Source organism: Marmota monax, unplaced genomic scaffold (assembly GCF_021218885.2).
Source record: "Marmota monax isolate L192 unplaced genomic scaffold, Marmota_monax_Labrador192_F-V1.1 WCK01_AAM20220418_F8-fsc00010, whole genome shotgun sequence".
Taxonomy (NCBI): domain Eukaryota; kingdom Metazoa; phylum Chordata; class Mammalia; order Rodentia; family Sciuridae; genus Marmota; species Marmota monax.
The window spans coordinates 13,385,329-13,412,596 of NW_026692321.1; the positions used below are offsets into that span (position 1 = coordinate 13,385,329).

The 27,268-nt window shown below is 32.9% G+C and overlaps 1 protein-coding gene across 11 annotated transcripts in view; it reads right to left on the reverse strand.

The window, feature by feature from the left end:
• Pum2 (pumilio RNA binding family member 2) overlaps positions 1–27,268 on the reverse strand; it is an 88,119-nt gene that overhangs the window by 20,228 nt on the left and 40,623 nt on the right. For 8 of the 11 annotated variants that reach the window (XM_058578376.1, XM_046441323.2, XM_046441324.2 and 5 more), the window contains 6 exons: positions 23,351–23,476; positions 19,487–19,629; positions 17,760–17,892; positions 11,580–11,723; positions 11,183–11,473; positions 6,667–6,903 (listed from right to left, as the gene is read on the reverse strand). In XM_058578376.1, the coding sequence (XP_058434359.1) occupies positions 6,667–6,903; positions 11,183–11,473; positions 11,580–11,723; positions 17,760–17,892; positions 19,487–19,629; positions 23,351–23,476 (1,074 nt within the window). The remainder of the gene's footprint in view (positions 1–6,666; positions 6,904–11,182; positions 11,474–11,579; positions 11,724–17,759; positions 17,893–19,486; positions 19,630–23,350; positions 23,477–27,268) is intronic. The other 3 variants (XM_046441327.2, XM_046441326.2, XM_058578378.1) reach the window with 2 other exon arrangements.

The following is a 27,268-nucleotide window of genomic DNA, read 5'->3' on the forward strand; positions in this document are numbered from 1 at the left end:
TGGTCCTGTGTTTGCTTGGTGTACATTAAGTACAGAGCAATGATATAAACTGGTCTGTGAATTGTTGGTAGATTAAAAAAAAAAAAAAATCAGTTCTTAGAAGTCATAAATTTTTAACATAAACCTGTATGTAAGAATCATATTTTTGAAAAGACTCATATAATCAAATTTATAGTTTGTACCTAAGGTATGTAACAAAATGTAAAATTTTGCAAAAATTGATAAAAAATGGTAAATCACAAAGTTAAAATTTTCCATGTAAGATATATAGATTTACTTCACAGCTTAGTGAAAGTATAAAAAGTTGAGAAGATGAAATGCAAATGTAAACAATAAAATGACAGTTAATGGTATAGAACTGAGGTCAGCAAAATTTAAGAAAAAGTTCCAATTTGCAAAATATATACTGGAGGCAACATTTCAAAGCACACATAAAAGGAGGTTGCACTTTTTAAATTTTCTACCTTTCATCGCATAAACTACACCCTGTCCCTATTTAAAATATGCAGTGGTACACAGATTTCATGTTAATGGAAGGCAGGAAGGAAGAAAGAAAAAACATTAGGGAGATGTTGGAGAACAAAGTCAGAGACTCATATAAAATACATGGGATTCTGAACTTTCAGGCTAAACAGCAAGTCAGACACTGGAGTCAAGTTGTATGTAAATTATGATTTTTTTTCATTTGGTATCTTTTCATGTGACAATCTTTTTTTTTTCCTGTATTATGAAAAGTGTAGCTTTAGGTGGGCATTTCATTCCAACAAAATGCACAAAATCACTATGACAAGCAAAAGTTATTGCTACACAATTACAAACGGTTCACTTCCTTTTGATATCTATATAAAAGAATATCCCCTCACCCTAAATGCCTAGGACTAGAAATGTTTCAGATTTCTGAGTTTTTATATTTTGGAATATCTGTATGGAATTTACTGTTTGATCATCCCAAATCTGAAAACTTGAATGAAATACTCCAATATTAGAAAATTTTTGAGTGTCACTTCAGTGCTCAAAACATGACTCTGATGCCAAACTACAGGGTTAGCCCAAGTATTTTCTAGTCTTTAAGTTTGTGATTAGCTTAATTAAATTACTGGTGACAACATTCTTAGACACTGAACCACAGAGTCAGATAATGAGATTAAAGGGCAACAACAACAACAAAAAACCCACAAGGGTAAAAAGTAATCACTGTTAATCACTGGCAGAAAACCAATCATCAAAAATTCCTCCATTCAAGAAATAATTCAATTTCTTCATAACATATTTCCTACTAATCAGTAAATAAATGACTGTTAGATCTATCAAAGAATTGCAGTAGTGTTTTAATTTGTGGAAACCTATAAACAATAATCTGTTAAGATGTGGATGTGCCAATCTCTGAGCTGCCCATTTCAGATGAACAAATATTTGGACTTCAAAGGTGCTCAGATAAGAACTTTTACATAAATCTCTAGAATTAAATTTAGAAATAGACATAGTAGCCTAGCAATTATATATATACTTTAAGAATAACTTAGGCTACAAGAAAATAAATGGTTTCTGAAAGGCTGGTTAGAATATATTACTTATGTGCTTGGTAAAATTGTTCAATTCCTTATAGAATAGCATAATAGAAAAAGTGAAGATAATATCAGGAGCCAGAAATGCAAGCTACCCTCAATTTTGTCTGAGCAAGTCCCTTAGGCTCTGATTTTTGATCCCATCACTGAGACAATCTATGTCCACACTAGGATGAAATGAATACGAAGGTATTTCAGAAAACTACCATGTGCTCGGGAGTTATAGGAAATCTGACCTGAAGGACAACAGCATTTTCAGTGATAACTTCAAAATAATTTATATTGTTCTTTGCTTTCATTAACAAACATACATAGAACAGAAAAACAGCACATGGACTTATAACCAAGTTGGTCACAAGGCCAGCATTTTAACAAATAACAAAATTTTTTAACAGAAAAAGTGATACTAAGATTTAACATTCTATTTTTAATATAAAATATTCTGATTAGGATTAAAAACGGGTTACAAAATTTTCCAATCTATAGCAAATTTAAACACACTATTTATTTACTGTATGTATGACATTATCTTCTGAACTGACAGTGACCTTTCAATAAATGAATCTCATTGAGTTCAAAACTCACATTACACTTTTATACATCTTTTTCTTAAGAAAAAAAGCCAGTTGAAAAATGTGTATTAGAGGAAAAAGCCAAAACCTAAGTTCAGAATGCTACTTTGTATCTAAAAAGTTCCATATCAATCTAATTACTATGAGAACAAAAATCAGGGCAAATCAGAAATCATCAATTACATAAAGAAGAAAAAGCTGGCTAGTTACAGACAGAATTTTTAAAAAATACTGGAAATACTCAATATTCTTCATAAAAAGTACAGATGTTCCTTGACTTATAATGCGGTTACATCCCAACAAACCGATCATAAACTGAAAATACTAAGTCCATAATACATTTGAACACACAGGTTATGTGAACACCCTAGCTTAGCCTCGCTCATGCTAAATGTACTCAGAACACTTACACTGGCCTACATTTGGGCAATATCAACTAACATAAAGCTGACTTCATAATAAAGTATTGAATATCTCATGTATATACTGAAAGCAAAAAACAGAATGGAAGTATGGGTAGGCACACTTTTGTACCGCTAGAAGATGACTAATAAAACAACTTCAGGCAGAAAATTTCTCAATCTCTTGTGTTCAATATAACACGAGAAGAAAACAATTCATTTAATGTTGAATGTTAAACCTAAAGCCCAGAATTTTACATTGCCTTGTGCATTTCAGGTTAAATCACTGAAGTTCTGTTTCTTTATGCTTCTTTCCTGACCTCCAGTAAGTTAAGTGCTGTTTTTTAAAAAGTAGTCAACATGGGAATCATTCAGAAGGGGCTCAAGTGGCCAAAGATGGTATAATTTTAGGGTGTTTCTCAGAACACAATGGACTAAAACAATTTCCTCCAAAACTATTAATCTGTAGGTAGCAATAAGGATAAACACCCATGAGTCATCTTTAGAGACTGCCAGAACATCGACTATTATTCTGAAAGTTAAAAAATAAGGGAAAAGAATCAAACATTATCCTCAGTCCTGTATGAATTGTCTTTCAGGTTAAGCTCATAATTAATAAGAAAATTTTTTAATTTTTCAAAATTTGCAGATACTAAGTGCAAAAGAAATACAAAATTAAGAGTATAACCAATTTGCAAGCTCTGAAGAAATATTTAGGGAATGATCAGAAGTTGCTAAAATGATCAGAAGATTTGGCTGGCAATTTTACAATGGACACAAACAAATGTGTAAGAGAGAACGCACACAGAACCACATCTTGCCAAAATAAACCAACCAACCATGTTACCAAGTCTCTAGATCAAATCTCACTTACAGAAAATATAGACCGACAGGCACATGTTAAACACCACCAGTGGGAAGCAGTCATCAAACTCAAAAATGTGGGAAACTCAACAGGACAAAGTTTTTAATTTTTTCCCTAATAAATAAATGGAAAGAAAAAAAGGAGAAACAATTGCAGATTAAAAAAAAAAAATCAAATAAATGCAATGTATATACTTTATTTGGACTCTGATGCAAACAAAACAACTCTAGAAAAAATACATTTAAGTAAATTAGGAAAATCAGATAGTAAATTAGGAAAATCAGAGAGTTAATGAGAAATTAATTTTAAAAGGTATATTTTTTTAAAGTAGAAGACTAGAATTATTTTTTAATACTTCAATACATTAGAAAACAGGGTTGCCAAATGCTGAATGTTTTCTCTGATATAAGGAGGCTGATCAATAGTGGGGTTGAGAGGAGGAGCACGGGAGGATTAGTTGAACTCTAGATAGGGCAAAGGGGTGGGAGGGAAAGAGAGAAGGCATGGGGGTAAAAAAGATGGTGGAGTGCAATATCATTACCCTAAGTACATGTATGAAGACACCAATGGTGTGAGTATACTTTATGTATAACCACAGATATAAAAAATTGTACTCTGTACATGTAATATGAATTGTAATGCATTCTGCTGCCATATATAACAAATTAGAATTGAAAAAAAAAAAACAGGGTTGCAAATCTCAACAGAAATGTTCTAGGTTATTATAAAAAATTAACACTCAAAACTTATAAGCTAAATAATTGTTCCTCAATCAAAAAATGACTACTAGTCTTCCCGCAAATAACATATGTTGAAAATACCTACGCTTTGGGAAAAAATGAATCATCTATTTTGTAAAGTCAGACAGAATGTTGCTATTAGAAATTTCTATGAATTTCAAAAAACTGACAATCAAAGGGAGGGCTGGGTTAAAAAAAAAAGTTTCATTATATACTTTGGGAATACAGATCTCAAGGCCTACTGATAATTATAATGATTATAATGTTCATCTCTTAAAATACAATCTCATAAGAGAAAGTACTAGAATTCCAACCAATTCTAATGAGACAGATAACTTATCTATATTGTATGCATGTCATACATATGTAGGCTGAGTAAAATGATTTACAAAAATGAATGTGAATTCATTTCTAGTATAATTTTATGTCTCAGAATTTTTGAAGACTTGACTCAAAAAGTCATCAGTTTAAGACTTGTCTCAAAAAGAAATCCCTTTCAAGGATATAAAATTTAAATAGATATTTTTTAGATTAGGGAGTGTGGACGCCTTCTATCATGAACAGTATGAAAAGAGAAAATTTATGAAATCTGAATTATTTTTAAATTGACAAACTATTCTTTGTTAATAACATTGTCAGCTGTATTACAACTAAAGCAAAGGAAAATTAGAAGATTACAAAGGAAAATAAATAATACAGATAATTATTATTTGAATCAGAGCTGTGTGTTTGAATACTGAATTTCAAGATGAAGGTAAACTAAGGAGTTTAACTATGGATATAAAAAGTACTAATCTGTAATAAAGAACTGATGGTTCAAGTGATTATTTCCCCAAACTAACTAGAATTCCTTTCTAGGCAAATAGTAGGCTAGATTCTTTAGAGAAAAGGAGAGAAGCACTTATCTAGATTCAGCTTGATCTAACGAGGTATCTAAAAAAAAATTTATATCCAATTTCCAAGCTCGCTATATAGAACAATGCCATTTACAGAGGCTCTGAAGCACAACATAAGCATTAACAGTCGAATGGGAATCTGATCTGAAACCTATCTATGAAAAGATGACAGGACATGACAAATATAATCTTAACAATAAAACACAAAACTAGTATGAAGATCTATTCTTAGATTTCCTGTGCTCCAAATTTTTGGTCCATTTTAAAGGCATGTATTATGGGATGAGTAGGAGTGTCTCAGTAGTAATAATAGGAGCAGAGACTGAGCAACTCCAGTGACTAAGAAGAACAGATGATAAGATATTAGGCTAAAAACCAGTCATATTTGGTTAAGTCCATATAAATAGTATAGCAAAGATGATTTAGGACTCCATCTCAATAAATTAATTCATTGTATATATTCAATATCTCCAAAAGAACAAAGATCCAAAATTGGGAAAGAAGAACCATAGCCTAAAAAAAGAAAAAAAGGAAGGAAGAAAGCAAGGACCGAATGAACCTATCTCACTGTGCAATAATATAAACTTAAATGATGATTATGGTAACATATAACTTTATTATATGGACATTTACTGCATTAAGAGCTTAAGGAAAAAAAAAGTTATACCCATATGATTGGGAGTGGCGGGTTCAACTGACTTTCTAACTTAGATTCTATCTGCTTAAAACAGCAACATTATTTCTGAAACCATAAGCTAATTTAAATCTTTCAAAGCACATAAAACTCAGCAACAGAATCTTTCAGTTTCAGTTGAGGTAATTAGAGTTAAAAAAAAAGAATTTAAAATCTAATTTTTTTTTCATGAGGGAGAGATTCATACAGAGCCTCTCATGTCCAAAAACCCTTCAAAATACATTGTTATCTAAACAGATAAACACTTCCCAAAGAGGGATAAAAGGTAACTGTAAACTTGATAATCTGGGAGTGGGGACAATTTAAAAATAGAAAGTTCTATATATTCCAGTTTCAGGGGTATAACAAGCCTAAAACTTTTTTTTTTTCTTTAACATACTGAAAGTAAGAGAAGTACATGGCCCAGGTCCATCAACTTCTCTAACAAACAAACATACTAAAATCAAATCCCTTGATGTAACTCTTTAGAAAAATGGTTGAGCATTTAAGGGACAAAGCAAAAACCACTGCACTAAACTAAATTATTTAAGTTTAATTTCTGTGTGAAGTAGTTCAATTACTACTTTTCTTATGGTGTGCAAAACCTTTGATAGTGAAATTTCTCTTTCACTATCATGTAGAAACAACTCCTCAGATGCTCTAAAACACACAAATCAAAATCACAGACAAGGAAAAAAAAAAAAAAAAAACCACACCATTGTACTCTGTAAAAGGAACATAAGATACAACAGGGGGTCTTTACCTTACTGTACATTAGACCCTCATTTTGGATTTTCAGGAAAGTAGAACTTTTTCAAAAGGCTAATATCTAAAAGCAAAAGCAATTTGGCATGTTTTATCCAACATCAAATATTTCACATATATTATAAACACACACACAAACACACATACATGTATACATACAAATAAAAAGGGTTTTGGTTTTTTTTTTACCTAAATGCAAACTGGATGAGGATCCATGTGATGAAAGTGATGGCGGTGGCGTAAGTGAATGTCCTGGAGTTTGGCTTGGCAGAGGCATGCCTATTGGACTTGGAGAGGAGGAAAATCCCAGACTATTGTAAAATGGTTGCCCTATGGGTGCTAGGCTGCTACTAGATCTTTTGTACAAGTCAGAGCTAGTAGATAGAGACTCTCTCCTTGTGGCACTACTACTTGCAGAACTGCCAACTGAAGAAGAAATAAAAAAAACCCTAATTACATACAGTGTTAACTGAATAAAACCTATCCCCAACTCTTGCTGGGCAATAACAGATGTGATCACAATAATTATTTTTAGAAACATTCTGGAGAAGATAATTACTGTGATAACGATATGCTAAGTTATTAATCATAAAAGGGTATAAATGCACCCCAATAAAGTAACCAAATACTTAACAGAGCAGTAATGTTTCATTATTTCACACATTCAGCACTGACATGTACGATTACTGTGCTTTAATACCCTGGTATGATTTATAAACCCTGAAATTGCAAGTTGTTTGCTTTAGGACACACTAAAGAATAAACTCAAATAAGGTTTAACTTTTGGTATTATCCTAATCTATGGAACCTGGTTCTTACACTTTAACTCAATGCCAAGAAAAGATTATGCTAACAAAAGGAATATTAATACATTTCCTTCACCATTTACATTTGATTTGGCTGCTGCGTTCGAAACATAGCTCTTTATAAGCCCATATTGGCCCGAATATTAGTCAGTGTGTAATACAGATGGGAGCTAACTCCTGAGTACTATTCATACTATACATTCTCCGTATTCTTCAACAACTAATATTACAGTATATATATGAAACTGCTAAACATTCTCTTGGGAAATTAACAATTCTCATGACTGTCACCAAACCAAAGACATGCTTTCACTTCCAGGACTCATCATTCCTAAGGGTCTACCTAGTACTGGCCTCTTTGAGTCCCTTACTCAAAAAATTCTGCTTTTTTTCGTGTTTTTTCTTTTTTTTTTAATAAGATGAAATACAATTTATTGTATCTCATATTCCTTATTACATTACATGCCAAATTCTTTTACTTCTATTAACCTAATTTTCTTCCTTTTTCCATTCCACCAAAAAAAAAAAAAAAAAAAAAATCGCAATAGAACCACAAATCACCCTACCACATAGGCGGTTGGTAAGCTATGCACACTCAGAAGATCAACCCCAAATCTGACTGTTAATCAACATATATTTGGATAATCAATTTCTTTAGCAGGTGTGTTTGAGGGCTGTTCCAAACTTCCAATTTTCAAGTTCTCTTTAGAGTCCATTATTTAAGTATACCTTCCTTCCTCTTTCTATGCACTCGCTTCTTTTAACTCAATGTCTTTTACATCTAAAGAATTTCTTATTATACTTCTTAACCTGCCAAATAAGGTTCTAAAAGGACAAGCTCTATATTCGGACCAATATGGCAATTCTTTTCAAGGAATTGTAAGTTTCTATTAAATCTTGGATTTCTAATCACAAGTCATACATGTCATACAGACTATGAATTAAAGAAAACAATTAGCCGAGTACATGATGGGTAAACCAAGTTAAAGCTTATAACATAGATAGGAACCAAAATTACATTGGTTTTGCCAAATTTAAAATTCTACAATGGACAAAGGAAAAAACAAAACAAAAAAACAAAACCCAAAACAACAACAAAAAACCAGGCTTGTGCTACCTACCATATTAGGCACAAGAATATAATGCTATTCAACCTTTTATATCAGCTAATGCAGTCTCTGCAAAACAGATCGTGCTTTAATATAGCTTTTCTGGAGTTGGTTTTGACAAAATTGGCAATGTATGATACATTAACTATGCTAATTTAAAAGGACACTGTCAAAGCAATTTTTCAAAAACATTTGTATTAAATACTATATTTTAAATTCCTATTTATTTCAAAAAATAATTTAACTGATGAGGAAAAAGATATCAGCTCTCTAATGAGAGCATCAGCATTATCATTCCTCTGGCAACTAACGAAAGAAACCAGTTTGACATGTGCAGTATTTCTTTCTTCCAGAAGGGAAAAGTCAAGCCAAGCATTCAAAAAATAATTTGAAAATTACTTTAAACATTAAAAAATTGGCTCTTCAGGCTTTATTATGTGTAAAATATCTGCAACTTCATTACATAAGAAACAAAATCTACCTAAAATATCTAAGGTTAGACAGATGATGGAAATTTTAATCATTCATTAACTATGTATAAGACATTAAATTACAAACTTTTGATTATTAATAGTAATTTAAAAATAAAGGTCACAGGATGATGATTTAATTCATATATTAGAATGGCTAAGCTTCCTGGTCAATTATATTACAAACTTGGGAACACTGTTCAACAATATTTCATCATATAGGTAAAAAAATGATTGTGTGTGTACATATGCACACAACTCTATTATATTTTAGCTTTCAAAAAGTAAATTTACAATTGCTGCAATGTGAAATGGCAGTGGACTTATCATAAGGGGACATATGTGCAGCACTTAAATGAACTCTCAGAAAAAAATCCAAGAGAAAGGAGAAGATGATACACAGCATACTAAGTGACTATTAGGGGTGGCAACTGCTTAAGCCCTCTTCAAACAAGATACAATGCATCTTTCGGGACCTGGACACTGGAACTGAGTAAGCAATGCTTACAAATCAGGAAGGCATGAAAGTTAAGTTTTTGGAAAAGAGGCAACTGAAGGGGACAAAATGTTCATGCCAAACAGTTCCAAAGCATAGAGGAAAAATTGAATAGGGGACCTTCAAACCTATACCAGACCATCAGTGACATACTAATAAGAAAGGGAACAGAGCTTTTAACAGCGCTTTACCCCCTGGACTATTTTGGTTCAACAAACTCAAGTTTAGGAAATAGTTATTTCCACAAAGTTATTTATTTATTTATTGAAGTTATATGTTCTTTCCGTTTTCATCAGAATATTTAGAATTCTTTGGGGAAAACATATCAATTGTGTTACAATGAGTTTTATAGGAATGTTCAAGCTGTACTGCTAAACTCCAAAAGGAACAAAAAAGTAGAAAAATTAAAAGAACAAAGAGCCTCCAAGTTCTTATGCCCACTCTTTAGAAAATTTTTTGTCAGGCCAAGTATGACCATATTTCCTTAATGTTTTATTATTAGAGAGTAAGCATTCTGTACCTATAAGTTTACAGATGTTCTAGGCCACCTCTCCTGTAAATATGAAAGATAAAAGAGCTCAGAAGACACTTCCTCAAGCATCTGATGACTGACATTATAGTTTGTCATTTTCCACACCAGAGAACAATGTAAATTTGATGTGGTAGGAATACAGATAAGAAATAGATATTAAAGATTCTAGGACATGTGGTTGTAGCTCAGCAGTAGAGCGCTTGCCTAGCATAAGTGGGGCACTAGGTTCAATTCTCAGCACCACATAAAAATAAATAAATAAAGGTATTTTTAAAAGGGGAGGGGAGCTTGGAATGTAGCCCAGTGGTAAAGTGTCCCTTTACCTGGGTTCAAGCCTCAGTACAAAAAAAATAAAAAAATAAAAAAATTCTACGACATGATGTTACAGAAATAGAAAATCTTTGAAGGTCCAAATTTAATCTCTCTGCCTTGTGAAGGCTGTCAATTTTAAGGGTAAACTGTTTTTTCCTTATGTGAAGACATTTAAAATTATAATTTCTTGAGCGTTATTTAAAGCCAAAAGATACAGTTTTAAATAAATAAATATTTAGTGACAAATGCCAACTTTTAATTTAAAATAAAGGTAAGTACACTGGTAGTTTGCTTGATTCTTTTCTTTTGCAGCAGTGGGGCATATATCCCTGAGCTACATCCCCATTCCTTTTGCAAAAATTTGAGATAGGGTCTCCCAAAGTTGCTTAGGCTGGCCTCCGTTTGTGATCCTTCTGCCTCAGTCTCCCAAGTAGCCGGGATTACAAATGTGTACCACCATGCCCAGCTCACTGTTAACTTTCTAGGGGCTTATTTAGAATGTTTCACTATATCAAATATATTTTAGGCATTATGCCAAATAAAGTAAACCACATGAATCTCAAGCATTTAGAAGGAATCATTTCATAAACACACAATTATTATTTTTATAACTCAAATTTTAAGATGGTAAAGTATTTCCTCAAATATTAACATTACATGGAGAATAAGGAAGAGTAATAATTAGCATGTAACACCATTTGAAACAAACCTTACTAAAATGAAAAATACAGTAATAAATTCTTAAAGCTGTGGGAAAAGGAAATGTATTATATTTGAATGAAGGATGTGCTGCTAGAAATGAGCTAAACACTCATGGCATTTAAAAGCCGTGCAGCAGACATTTTTCTTTTATAAAATCAAATCAATAATCAAATACTTTGTGTCCTTCCTATACTATATGCTATTATTGCTTATCTTAATATTAAAAACACAAATACCTCATGTCTACTTAGCAGAGCAAACTCATCTTACAAACTTACCTGATGAACCAAATCCACTGAGAGCTGAGCCTATAGCAGCACCCAAAGAACTACCACTTCCAAATCCAAGAGATGTACTTCCAGGTTGACCAGGTCCATGAGAAAACAAAGAACTGCTCTGGGAGCTATTAGTCAAAGAACTGCTCCCGTAAAATGAATTAGACTGCAGATTAGTGCTTGGCTGCTGCTGCTGCTGCTGCTGAGGTGGCTGTGTGCCAATTGGCCGAAACAGACCATTTGTACTGCCTGTAAGACTGTTTGCAGTTCCTCCAGCTGCTGCTGCTGCTGCTGCTGTAAAACAAATTTCCAAAAAACTACTTAGAAAATCATTCTTTTAAAAAATCATATCTCGAACAACCAGAAAACGATTATCCTTCAAGATGTTAGTTATACTTACCAGCCTGTGCTGCTGCTGAACTAATTAAAACAGGTGTTGGAGCCATTAATCGAACTGGAGCTCCAAGGCCAGTTCTTGCTCCAGGGCCAACCACTAAGGCACCGGTCTGATCATAATAGGCAGTTGGAGCTAGTACTTGATAACCTAGATAACATAAAGTAAATGTTTACTAATAAAAACACTTACTATAGAAAACATACGTTTATTTTCCCCTGCATTTCTGTTTTTTTGTCAACCACAACAGCTATTTTGTATTATCAGTATAAAACCCTTAAATACCTACCATACGAAAAACAACACATTTAAGAAGGTGTTACTAAAGAAAATTACTAGAATGTAATTAAACCTTTTTTCTCTAAATTTTTAAGAGCTACCTTCAGCAAAAATGCCTTTCACTTATGAACCACAAAAAAGAATTATTTTCCTTAATACAGAAACTATAGGCTATCAAGGGTTGACAGTAGAAAAATATAACCATTTAGTCACTTGTGATAGCATAGGTAGGAAGAGTAAAGCAACACTACAAAAATGTTTATTATGAAATTTCAGAAAAGTTCTAAACTAACTTCCTCACTGCGAACATTCCCTTAGATTTTCATTTGTAAGCATCTCTCCAAAAACCTAAAATACAAACTGACAAGATACCTTAAAAATCGTAATTGTTAGCGGGCACAGTGGTGCACACCTGTAATCCCAGCAGCTTGAGAGGCTGAGGCAAGTTCAAGCCAATCTCAGGAAAAAAATGAGGCACTAAGCGACTCAGTGAGACCCTGTCTCTAAATAAAACACAAAATAGGGCTGGGGACATGGCTCAGTGGTCGAGTGCCCCAGAGTTCAATCCCCAGTACCCCCTCATCATAAGTCTATATGTAAAGGTTCTCAACTGAAGTTTGAATAAAATCATACATGTATTAGTTCCGTTGTAGGCTTGAGCACAAGGCAGGTAACAATTCTCATTATTCAGAACTACAGGAGAGTCAATTTTACCTCCTAGCAGCCCTTCTCACAGAAATCCCTCCTCTGAACCCAAGATTATTCAAGTAACTATTTTGTAAGTACACTACAAGTAGAGCTCTAGAGGAGCTATAAATAATGATGGCTACTTTATGGGGAATAAAGCTTATTTCTCTCCTGGAATTCAGGTTGAAAAAGGGCGCCTTACACAGTAATAATAATTCACACCTGTCTGACAACTATTTGTGAGAATGTATTGGCAATTTCTAATAAAAGTTTTCAAAAACAGAATATACTCAATTATACTCTAACACCAATTCTTGAATTTTATTTTGTGAACACTATGCTGAAGCAAGTCACTGTAAAATTATAGTTATAAGGCAGTATGAAAATGTATTCAAACACAGTGGGATAAGTTCAATTCAATAATAATAAACTGTGCTGGGATAAACACTGCACTAAGGTTGACATTTTCATATGCATTTTAAGTAAATATAGCAATTCTGACCAAGTATAAAGCATTAGCACAATGCTAATAAAATATCCACATTACTAGTAATCTCACACTGTAGATGCCAATTGATAGTTTTAAGGGGTACACGTGTCCTAGTCCTAAATTCACGACATACAGAAAATAACTTCTGTTCAAAAATATCATTGTTTATTAAATCCTAATTAAAAAATAAAAGTTAATCCATACGAACATTTGACTGCAAATAATCTACTGAAAAATTAAACAGCATATAAATCATGCTTAACAAGGTAGTATAAATTCTCAAACAAAGGAATTTGCCTGTAGTCCCTAAGTTTATTTGACCTCCTCAATCTTTCTCAAACCCATTCATTCTATTGCCACTACCCTATACAACTAGATCCATGTGGTCTATTCATGCTCTTTTGCCCCAATTCTATCCCCCATTCTCCAGAGTGATCGTCCCCCCCCCCATATTTTTAATTGGTGCTTTAGAGTTGAAAATAATGGTGGGATCTGATGTTATGTTATAACAATATAATCCTGGCCAATATCATTCCCTAGTACTTTCCCTCTTCTCCCTCTCCCTGTTCCCTTTCCTCTACTGATTTTCCTTCAATTTTCATGACACCCTGCCCCCACCTTTTTTCTTCCCCCTTTTCCCTATCTAGCTTCCAAATGAGAAAACAATATGCCCCTCGACCTTCTGAGTCTGGCTTATTTTGCTTAACACAATGTTCTACAGTTGCATCCATTTTCCTGCAAATGAAAATTTCATTTTTCTTTATGGCTGAATAAGACTCCATTGTGTACATATACCGGTAACATTTTCTTTATCCATTCCTCTGTTGATTGTGGAGACCTAGGCTGACTCCACAGTTTGGCTACTGTGAACTGTGCAGCTATGATCATGAGTATATAAGTATCGCTATATAATGACTTTAAGATGTTGTCTTTCCCTCTCCCATTCCCAACTTAGCTTAATTTATTGTTTATACATCCATTCACTTGCAAAATATTTATCAAGTAGCTACCAAATGCCAGGGAGTCTTCTGAGTATTGGGATATAGCAAGGAACAATAAAGAGAAATGTCTTTACTCTTGATATTACTTTCTACTGCAAACAGACCAAAAGAAAAAAAAAAGTCAAGAGTATGTTAAGTATTACAGAAAATCAGATAGGGAGAGTGGAAACGAAGTACTGAGTAGTCATAGAAGTTCTGATAATTTTAAACTGGGGGTAAAGAAGAACCTCTATAACAAAATTATTTATGAAGAAAAATTGGAGAAGAGAGAACATAAGCCAGTATGGCTGAAACAGAGTGATAGAAGACGATTAATCAAAATGACTGATCAGGGGACAATATGAAATAGGAGAACCTGAACAGAAAGCTAATCCAGGTGAGAGATGTAATGGTGACCAGATTAGAGAAGAGGGAAGAGTTAGATTGTGAGACCCAGCAGCTAGATATGAGACTAGACTTGCAGTGTTAGGAAAAAAAGGAATGAACTGTTCTTCCTATGTTTGGCCTAAGTTTTAAAACAATGGAGTTGCTATTTACTATGCAGTGGAGATGGGCAACACAAGGCATTTACCCAGTCTACATTTTTGTAATTTATTAATGAGATTCTGCCTAGTATCTTATGATTATTTAATCTTCCTGATACTAGTTACTTATGGCTTCTGTCATCCCACCGCCCCCTTACCCAAGTACTGAGACTGAACCCAGCAGCTCCCTGTAAGATATAGCTCAGTACACAACTGAACTATATCCCCAAGCCTTCTTTTTGATGAGCCGTTCAGAGGCTTACAACTCTGAGTCTTTTGAAAGAAATAGTTTTGAGATAATTGATCCTTTTGATTGCATGTGTGCTATTTCATTCACATCAGCATCTCTTTATTATGCTCTTCTTTATGTTCTTTGGCTTTATTCTCCTCTTTTTAGTTTTCTAATGGATACACAGTTCACTGATTTCTAGTCTGACATATGCTTTAAATCTAGACATTTCCCTTTTATGTAGTTTCAGTTGCACTCCACAAGTTTAAATTTTAATAATTTACTGTAATTCAATTCAAAAGTTTCTAATTTCCACTGTATTATCCTTTTGTAACTGTGATTGTATGAGTGGTAAGGAAAGGGAAGAAGAGATCAAAGAGGGATAATACAGATGGCACAAACAATTAAGCAGAAAGATTAAATACAAGACAATGATCAGAATGTGAAAGATAAATGCAAAAGATAGAAGGTAGAAGAGTTAAGAATAAGACTTGAAGAAATATCAATTTTCTCCAGTGAGCTCTTTTTAATAGCTTTATACTGTGTAGATGAATATGGAAAGCTGGAGATACTTCATGAGGAATGGAAATATAGAAGGCATTAAAGAAAGGCTTTGAGTGTGGGAATCATGTGAACAGCCCACAAGGTACTGAGACATACAAACACTAAATCTAGTAAGGTTTCTCATGATTTTTATATTCTTATTTCTAAAAAGGCTAAATGTGGTAGGCCAAAAGGTTAAGTAAAATAATTTACTGTAAAGACATATCCTACAAGTTTTACCAACTTTTATCACTACTCCAAAAAGATAACAGTATTAAAAGAATGTTTTCTTCTAGAATTACAACAGAGTTCACTGTGGAACAAAACAAAACAAAAACAAAAAATAAAGCAGAGGCTGAGAATATAGCTTTTGTCCAGCATGAATGAAACACTGGGTTTGATCCTCACACTACCAAAAGAAAAGTTAACAATAAAGAGGTTTCTCACAGAATAGAAAGAATAAAAGTGAATATAAAAATAAATTCTAAGATTAAAGTTGATAAAATATAACAGAAATAATAAGTAAATAAGAAATAATAAATAAATAAGAGAAGAAATAAGATTGGAGCTGGGGTTATGGCTCAGGGGTAAAGAGCTTGCCTAGCATGTGTGAGGCACTTGGTTCGATTCTCAGCACCATATGTATACAAATAAAGATCCATCAATAACTAATAAAAATTTTAAAAAAAGAAAAGAAATAAAGACTATCAGCTAGCTGAATATGAAGAAAAAAGAACAAAGACATTTATAAGAAATAAATATAGGACCAGCATCAAGAACCTAGAATGATTAGTAATAGTTTACAGGCAGCAGCAAATATACATAGGACAGAAGCATGTTCTGAATTCCAGGATCCACTGAGAACCTAGTTAGACAGGAAGCTCTATTGTCCTCCATGACTCCCCTATCTATGGGTAGTTAAAATCTAAGAAGAACCATAGTAGTCTTAGTTTTAATAGCTTTCAAAAACTCCTGACTCACTTCTTTTAAGCCCTGACTCCAGATGCCTATAATAATGTCAGCTTCACAGTCCATTTCCCAATAGGTTGCTTATGCCAAGGTTTCTAATCTACAACGGCTCCACAACAGTAGCTTCCCAGGAAGGAAATATGTATAGCTGTGGTAAAAGAATAAAATTCAAGAATGCCCCCTAGTCTACTATTATTGGTACTTCAGGGATAAAAGTATGAAACTATCTTTTATCCAGAGAACTAGACGAGATGTTAGACTCAGACCTTAGAATTAGAGAACAGAATAAATGCAAATTACTATATACATCCTTAAAATAACACATAGAAATACGTGTCTGCATAAAAGAAACTTTTGATGTTATTAAAGATCTTTTCCAACACACTGAACACATTTTCTAAATGATCTGAAGAGAAAATGTCATAATCTTACAATTAATGGAAATTGGAATCCACATTTCATTAATAAGTAATCCCTAACACAGAAGTAACCACTCATATGTCAAAAGTGAAAATTAGAACACTTACTGATATTCAAATGTGGCCTTTAAATTTTACCTTTACAACTAATAAAAGGGTTGGAGATGTACCTTAATAATAGTGAATGAGCCCCTGACCTGTAGCAACTAAAAAACAAACAACCCCCCCAATAAAACAAGGGGTACAATCCCCAGGATCCCCCCCCCAAATTAACCACAGTATTAACAAAACATCCTGATTATGCATTTTGGTCTAAAGAAAACATTTCCTTCCTCCACTATTATTACAGTAATCTATCTATCTAGTTTCACCAAAAACAAATCAAAAACAAACCACTCTAATTGCCCTTTTAGAAAAGTTGTACAGCGGCAATAGACAGAAATTTTATAGTGTGATTTTCTATACATTAGGTCTTCATAAGCATATTAGAGACAATGTTGCTATCAGATTATAAATAACAATAGTTTAAATGGGTATAAATAGGTTAAACATGATCGGACAATGCTGAAATTAGAAATATTAGTTGCAAACATTTCAATATTGACCAATTAAATGACTATTCCCACAAGGTAGGAATGGCAAATAGATTTTTTGTCTTATATGCCAACTCTAACCAACTGGTTTTAATTTCTAAGCATTATACCAAAAATTCTGGGCTAGGTTCAGTTGAAAAGATGCTGTGGTTCATGTTACAGAGAAAAAGAATTTGATATACATATCTGCTATTCAAGTCACTGAGTCTCATGACCTCAGTATTGATTTCAACTATTAGCATGTGAGTTCTAAATAATCTTTTAGAAGGTAGGTAAGACTTCAAAGACACTTCTGATTTATTCACTCTTCAGGATGGACAGACCACAAATATCATTTTAAATCTATTCAAATATCTACAAATTCCAGCACCCTGCAAAAAACCAAAAAAAAAAAAAAAAAAAAAAAACAAAAAACCCAAAAACCAAAAAACTACAATTAACCAATTATATACCTGGCATGCCTGTAGCAAGACCCTGACCAAATGCCAAAGCTGGATTTGCAGCTGCTGCAAGTGATTCTGCTTGCTGCCCTTGCTGACCCTGATTGGGAGTAAGAGGACGCTGGCCTGCTCCAGCACGAAGAACCTATAAAGGACAGATGGCTTTCTTTAAAGCATTATCATATAGTAAAAATTTACCATAGACAATTATGTGAACACATTTCATACAATGAAATTTATATTTAGCATGAAAATTACACAATACTTCACATAAAAAATATCACTGGCTCTTGACAACTTTAACAATCAATAAAGCAACATGGAGGTTCTAGAAGGTCTGAGGGTAAAAATTGTTTCTAATATCAATATTCTTACCAAGGTGGTGGTGGGGGGGAGATATGGATATTTGAGATTTGAGAGCGGGGAGGAATGAAAATGAATGAGTAAGACTAAAAAAAATTAAATTTATTTTCTAAGATTGAAACTGAAACACAGGAAGCTTATAGGAAGAAACTCTGATGATCTGTTATGAGATTATGATACAGAGCAAAAAATTCAAATCAAGTTTTCAAAATTCACAAACACAAAACAAAACAAAAAACTAACAGCTGCTTTTTAAACATAAGTTAAAACTTAAGTGGAAAAAAAAAACCCACCAAGATAACATCAAAACAAAGTGAAAAGTTCTGGAGGCAGGTCAAGTTTTACTACTTTGCTTCGCACAGCTGTTTTAGTGCTGATACACAAGCATGATGAGCTTAATCATAAAGTTCACAAACAATTCAGGACAGAGTAGATAAGTAGATTCACTGTAAATTTACCACATTCGTCAGCAATACACACAGGTGTGTTAAGTAATGACAGGTTAAAAATAATGTATTAAATAATGCTGTGATATGATGTACAAGGACTAACCCAACAGAGCATCAATACAGTATTAAAATATAGTAAAGAAAATTCCGAATAAAAAACTAACAGTCAAGTAAGCAATGCCATTGTATTAAGTTGCTTCTTTGATACAAATATGATGAATGTTAACAGTCAGAATTGTGATATTTACCAAATAGTTTGTTTGCATTTATCTAAGAAAGGGGTTGATATAAAAAATCTCATGATAAACATTTTCTTTCTGTTTTAAGAAATTAAGGATGAGGCAGAAAGATAGCAATTTGAGGCCAGCCAGTGATACTTATTAGCAAAACTATCTCACAATAAAAAGGGATAGGAGGGGCTGGGGCTATAGCTCAGTGGCAAAGGGCTTGCTATTTACAAATAAAATAAAGGCATTCATTCTGTCCATCTACAACTACAAAAGAAAAAAAAAAAAAAGGGCTAAGGATATAGTGGTAGAACATCCATGGGTTCAATCCCCGGTATGGTGGGGGGAAAATAATAATAATGTACCTAATAATCTAATTTTACATTGGAAACATACTAATATTTAAACTTGTAATTTAAATACCTGGATAAAAATGAAGGTGTAATTATTTTGATAGTAACATTATTACTGCACTTTTAAGTGATGAAACTTAAAAATTGCTAGATATTTTAATAACAGAAATAAAATATAACCAACTCTTTGAATTCATATAATACTAATCAGAAAAATATGCAATAAATAGTTGTATACCAACTATACGACAGCTACTATGTTTCACAGAGGAAAAAAGAGAGAGAGAGGAAAAAACACCTTTAACACCAAAGAATTCTCAGATATTATTTAATGAAGGAAGGCTTACCTGTTGCTGTCCAGGCTGAGCTTGTGAGGCTGCTTGCTGATTGGCTGTATTGTTTGCTGCAGCTGCAGCTTGTTGCTGAAATAAGTTGGCTGGATACACCCCCCATGGAACACCATAATACTGAGGTGGAACCACGGCTGGACCTAAACCCCATCCAAACAAAACAACAAAAAAACCCAACAACTAGATTTTATATTACCACTGGATTATAAAAGGGGACAGGTATAAAACTTAAGAGCAGAACATGTCCTTAGACTCTTCTACCCACTTACATGAGCTATATCCTTTCTCTTTTTTCTGATTCTATTAAGAAGCAAATATCATTCAGGTTCGGATTATTAAGAGAGGAAAGTATTCAAGAATGACAGCTATGGTTTTTAATGGAGATATGCACAGCTAAATACTACCAATAAACTGACAGGACACTTAGTCTTATATTCAACATATATATACTGCCAGTTATGGCCTGATACAGACGAACACAGATAACACATTCAGGGAACATTGGACAACAAAACTTGTTAGACTTTCTTATGGTCAATTTGTTACTTCTCTGAAAAAGAATACTTTCTGATAACTGAAATGAATTACATTCCCCCGCCTTTTGCTTTTCCAAATATAACATAAAACTAGGGTATATTTGGGTACCAAGCTTGCTACAAAAGTATCTGAATTGCAAGCATTCAATTTAAAAATATTTTCATATTTGAAACAGAATTAGCCAAAATTCTCACAAAGAAATAGCAAATTATGTGAAAACAAATGAGACATCCATGTTTATGTAGTTAGAAAAATGAGACTAGTGAGTCAAGACAAAAACTAGATACAAGCTCAGAGAAAACCTGAGGTAAGAAAGCAAATTAGAAAATACAAAAGAAATTGTTCCTGTTCTAGTACTTTGTTCAAGATATTTGATTTGTGAAGAGCGAACAGAATTAATTATATGCATAATAATGAATTTTTTGGGCTTTCAAAGATATCATTAAAATGAATAAAATATCATGATTTCTAATTTATACAACACTCTAAAATTTTATTAGTCAAAATTTAGAACATTTGCTTTGTATATATTAAAAAGTCAAATTCTCAGTTTCCCTTTGTTATAGAAGAAAATGAAGCCAAATAGTACTGACCAAATAAACTAACATGAAAAATTATGTAAACTTAAATGCAAAAAGTATTTCTAAAGAACACAACCTATAGCATGGAGTATTAAAACATTAAAAAAAAAAAAATCTTAAGTTTCAAAATCCTCAAACTCCTAAGAAAAAAAAGTACACATTGTAAAAACAATAGAGTCACACATCTACCTAGATCCTCACTCGCTAACATGGCCAGAAGCCACTTGTGGGTACTGAACATTTTAAAGACAGAAAAGACCAACCAAGATGAGCTTTAAGAGTATAAACTTACACAAGATTTTGAAGACAGCATGAAAAAAAATCTATTATTAAAAAATATTCATTATATGCTCAAATATATCTCAGATCTATTGACCTAAATCAAATGTATTATTGAGATACATTTCACCTATTCTGTACTTTTACAGTGTGGCTACCAGAAAATTTTAAAGTTCATTTTCTGGCTTACACTGCATTTCATTGTATAGCACTGCTGCCTGAGCCCAGAATGTGTAGTATGCCTATTCCCAAACTAAATGACCTCTTAAAGTTGTTACTTTCAGTTCCATAAGTAAATGGTTTTCTGTATGGCATTATACCAGCACTTTATGTACTAACATCCAGTTAAACGGTACTAGAAAAGATCACATTATTGAACTGCTCACATTATTGAACTGATATATATTTCTACACCAAAGTCACTGACTACGAGAAGTTTTAGTCTACTAGTTAAGTATCGAGCAAGATTTTGAAATTAATATATTTTGCTCACTTTTTAAAAAAGATCTTGAGTTTGAAACTTCAACATCCCAGGAAAAGTAGACTGTTCAACAGGCATGATAACAAATAAATAAATACCTGGTATTATATTAAAAACATCAGGTTGATAAGTGATAATCACTTCAGAGATGATATCTTTGAAAGACAAAAAAAAAAAAAAAATAGCCCCAGTCTCAAGTTTTAGAATATAGCCCATCAGCAGACTCATTCCAACAAACACATTTCTAAGGCCAACAGCAACCCATTCTTGCCTTTAAAAACAACGTAAACCATGCCTAACTCATTTCTGTCTTTGTAGTCATTTTAACCTAAAACAAACATTTCCCAACAACCTTACATAAAATCACAAATAGCACTGCTCACTAAGACTGTGTCTGAGCACCTCACAACTCTTCCTCACTGAAATAAGCAACAAATACATTAGGGGTGAGTATGTGTGTGTGCGTGTATGTATGTGCGTGCGCTAAGGATTGAACCCAGGGCCCTTGTGCACGTGAGGCAAGCACTCTACCAATTGTATCCCCATCCTCAATACACTAGTTTTCATGTCAGGTTTTTAAAATTTTTAAAATTTTAATGTTATATATGACAACAGAATGCACTACAATTTTACATTACGCATAGAGCACAATTTTTCATATCTCTGGTTGTACACAAAGTAGAGTCACATCCTTCATGTCTTTATACATGTACTTAGGGTAATTAAATTAAACCCCTATCTCTCACCATGCATAAAACTTAAGTGGAACAAGGACCTAGAAATTAAACCAGAGACACTGCGTCTATTAGAAGAAAAAGTAGGCCCAAATCTCCATCATGTCGGATTAGGCCCCAAATTCATTAATAAAACTTTTATAGCACAAGAATTAATAACAAGAATCAATAAATGGGATGGATTTAAACTAAAAAGCTTCTTCTCAGCAAAAGCAGCAATCAGTGAGGTGAATAGAGCGCCTACTAATTGGGAACAAATTCTTACCACACACATGTCAGACAGAGCACTAATCTCTAGAATAAATAATCTCTAGAATAAAGAACTCAAAAATTTTAACACCAAAACAACAAATGACCCAATCAATAAATGGGCCAAGGAACTGAACAGACACTTCTCAGAAGATATACAGTCAATCAAAAAATTTATGTCAGATTTTGAGTGGTAATCTTGGGCTTTGAAAACTTTCAGGAAGTTCGTTTTCAACTCCATCCTACCTTTTCCCCTTCCTTCTGGTACTGGGAACTGAACCCAGAGAGGTGCTTTACCATCAAGCTATACCCCCAACCTTTAAAAAAGATTTTTAAAAAAATTTTAAGATAGGGTCTTGCCAAGTTGTTGGAATTACAGTTGTGTGCCACAGCTCCCAGCTCTGTCCGACACTTTTTTCCCAGCTGGCTTGCACATTTTAACATTACTCAAGAAACTTTAAGATCTATATTCTTTCAAGGCTTCTAAAGATCTTATACTACCCCTGACTCAGATATTCACACTACCTACCTCTAATACGTTACTTTCCATTGTCTCTGTAGGTATTAAAATGGAGATGCACAATCAACAATGGAAGATTTCTAAAATTAAAAAATGAAAATGCAAAACAACTACATAAAGGAAAGAAAAATAAAAGGGTTATTGCTTAGGACTTTCCATGACATTACAATTGAATAAAAATAAACTCCCAGAGGGGCTGAAGCTGTGGTTCAGTGGTAGAGAGCTTGCCTAGCATGTGAGAGGCACTGGATTCGATTCTCAGCACAGCATACAAATAAATGAATAAAAAAATAAAGGTCTATCAACATATATATAAAAAAAATTAAAAACAAAAACAAAAAACTCACTGAAAATTTCAATCCATTCTGGATGTTTCAGTTTTTCTTAGGAATCGCAAATTGCCAAAATAGATAAAAATAAAGCTTAATCCAAAATTAAAACTAAATTCATAACAAACAACAAAGATGAACGATAAATTACCTGCTAATGTTGCTGCTGCAGCCAATCCTGCTGCAGTATATGGATCGGTCCCCGGAGGAGCAGCACTAATAATATATGGATTTGGCACAAATGCAGCTGGAGCAAGGCCTGCTGAGAACACACCAGCTACATTTAAAAGGAGGAGAAATAATGAATAAAAATGCAAAGTATATTTTCTTCATTAAGTAAAAACATTTCTATTCTGAATCTGGGAGGGGGAAGCAAAGCAGCAATATAATGGTTCAATTTTTTACTAAGTGACCCTGGGTATGTAACAGTAACTGATTCTAAAGTTTTTTGTTTAAGATGCCGGTATACCTTCAGTTACCCTGTATGATTTTTTGTGAGAATTAATTCCACTCCTTGGAATACCCAGGAGTACTACAAGTGTATGTTCACATTTTTTTGCTTGTTTGTTTTTAGCCTTTACTAAATATAAAAGTGAACTTAAAGTCACTTTTTTAAAAAAAAACTCTTCTTTATTTCCCTATTAACTTGAGGACAAAGTCAAAACCACTTAGTATGAATCAGGAAGTTTGGCAGACTTCATTCTGGTTATAACACCAGTTTTATTTCATTTTATTCTACAGCTCATTCATCCCATCAACCCTTTCCCAAATTTAATATCCCTCCTCTCTATGTCCATAGGACTTTCTATACTGTTTTCTAATTGGTAATTGACTTTTATTGATGGATAGAGTGCTTTGTCAGGACAGATCGAATCCTCCTTCCTTGTGTTGAATTCCTAAGCCACAGTATAGCTTACTAAAGACTGAATGAGAAACTACTACTGAACAGTAGTAGTTTTAGCTTTAAACACTTACTATGTCCTACTACCCTACAGAACTTTTAAATTCTTTGAAAATGTGTTGTCCGGGTTTTCTCTTCTGGAAAGTAACTGAGATAAGTGAATAGTAAGGGAATAGTGAATAAGGATGTATTTAAAGCTTAAGGAGATCAAGTTTGTTCAAGTTTAAAAGATAATGGGGGATTATAGGTATAAGTAGATGAATGTAAACTAATTTTACTCAAAGGGGAAAAAAATGTAAAATATATCTTATCTAGGCCTTAAAAAAAAAAAATCAAGATTCTGAAACTACTTTAAAACCTTATTAGCTTTCAAAGTGTCCGACTACGATCCACAAAACAAAATACATTTAAGATCAACTTATACATAGAGAATAATGCCACAAACAAGTCCAGCAGAAAAGATTTTACTGGGATTGAAGATGAGACTCAGCCGTAAAGTGCTTGCTTGCCTAGCACACGGAAGGCCGAGGGTACAATTCCCAACACCCACAAAAATTACCTTTTGCAATTCCAATACTCTATATTGTGCAGCTCTTAATTTATTACTTTCCACATTATCTGTTTGATTTTTTTAAAAATATAGGCCACAACCCACAATAGTGACTTCATGTACAAGTACAAACAGCCATTTTCAAGATGTTTTATAAAGGAATTAAAAATTATAGTGTGGGCTCAGTAAAATCCCCTTCATTTGCTCAGTCATATTCTTATTCTCATCTGTCAGGAATTTCTTTATCATAAGAATAGAGAATTCTATATTAGTAAAAACTAATACTAAAAAAAATTCTACAAGCTAGGCCATCCTTGATGGAAAAATATTCTATGGTTTACCATAAAAAAAACATTATTTTAAAGCATTAAAATTACTATTGGAATCTATCAATTACAAAATAATTGGCTTATACCCTTCTCAATTTTTAACATTTGATATTATAGTCTATAATATTTTAATATGCTTTTTCCACTTGCCAAATAATCATAGATCTTTAAGTCATAGACCATATCTAGCTCATTTATTTAATGGCCACAAAGTATTTATGCTATTGTATAGAAGAAACATAAATAGTCTACTACAAAAATACATTTTGATGGTTCATAATCTCTTACTATAAATAGTTTTTTTTTTAAACTATGTGGGTCTCTATAGTATCATAGTCTTATGAAAATTCATTTAAATGGGCAAAAACACATAAATTCTTAATCCATTTCCAGACTATCCTCCAGGAAATTGTACCAATTTACATTTCTATTAAGAATATTGGTGGATGCCACTCACACTCTTGCCAAAATAAGACCAAAATAAACTTTTTAAACAATTTCCAACCTGATACGTAAAGTAAAACATTAAAATAAACAAAAGCAACCATTTTGTTTTAATTTGTGGTTCTGATTCTCAATAAAGTTTTTTTTAATATTTTTTTCTCATTTAAATTTCCAATCCAAAAGGAATGAGGCTCAATTATCCTACCAAGCTATTTTCCAAATAAACATTCTTTATTTATTGATTTGAAATGTCAAATCAGATTAAAATTCATGCCACCACAATACTCTACACACACAAACACCCACACCCACATATACACATACACACAAAATTAAGATTGTTTTTGTTCACTAAACTACTCGTATATTCTTAGGCTAATACATTGTTTTAATCACGGTAAATAACAATAAGCAAGTCCTGCTCCTAAATTTTAGCTTTCCATTAATTTTCTAACACAAACATCAAATTTCTAAGTTTCAAACAAACAAAATATCCTGTTGGAATTCTGACTAAGCATTCATTAAATGTACAACCAGAGATATGAAAAACTGTGCTCTATTTGTATAATATGAATTGAATTGCATTCTGCTGTCATATATAACAAATTAGAATAAATAAAAATAAGAGTCAATTTTGGGAGAAGTGACATTTTTACAATGATGATGCTGAGTTTTCCCCCAAAAGCCTGTGTCTCCATTTTTTCAAGAGTTCTAGAAAAGTTTGTAGTTTTCCTTACAAATGCCTGATGTATCTTTAGTTATTCCCTATTTCACTCTATAGCTTGTCATTTTCATATCCTTATTACTATGCAATGATTCAGTGTTCTGGAAGATTTTTAAAATTTTACTTCCTAGTTCATTTTGTCTTAAATAATAACAGCCAGGCAGTTATGCAGTCTACATAGAACTATTTTTTTTCAATAGTTTTTACTTCCAAGATCCAGAAATGGTTCATTTTGCATCATTTTCTGATGTGAAGACCTCTAAGGATGTTTGACAGCTTAAGGCTTTTTTATTTTTTAATGTTCTGAATGTTTTCAAAGTTCTTTTTAAAACTTAAAGTCCCTTTATTTTTATACCTCGAGTGTGAACTCTGTTGCATGACTGTTGTAGCCGACCTTCCTTATTTATTATTATTTTGTTTGAAACACTATCTTTTGTGAATTTTTCCTGCATTCACCTGTCCATATTTGGTATCAAAAGAGCCTCAACTATATCCTAGAAACTAACCTCCAAATCAAGCATTCTATTAATAGTTTGGGATTCTTAATTTATATAATTAGCATTACTCAAACTCTAATCCTGGTAGTTTATTTCTCTTGTAGGTCTTCACAGGCTTTATTGCCAATTACTGCTATCAGTTTTCATTCAATGTCCTGTGTTGTAAAAATTCCCAGCTGTCTACAAAACCTTATCTTTTTCTTTGAGCTCACAAGCAGATGAGCAGAGTGTCAATGTCTGTTTTAAAAATATATTGCATCTATTATCACCTTTTGGCCCACTCTATGGGCTAAGTGCGCCCTGTTAATCCCTTAATTTTTTCCTTCTTTTACAAATTAGCTAAGAACAGTCTGAACATATTTAAATGGTTGAGGAAAAAAATCGCTAAAAGGAAAGTATATGAAATTCGAATTTTAGTGCCAATAAATGATACTCATTCATGAAACATTTATGGCCACTTTCATGCTACAATAGCACAATGTAGTAGTTGTGACTGAAATCATATTGCCTACAGAGCTAAAAATAGTTACCAACCCCTTAATATATGAAAAAGTTTTATCAACCCCCATCCTAGCATAATCTTTACAGTTGCACTGACAAATGTGGCAGTTACTAGCCCATATA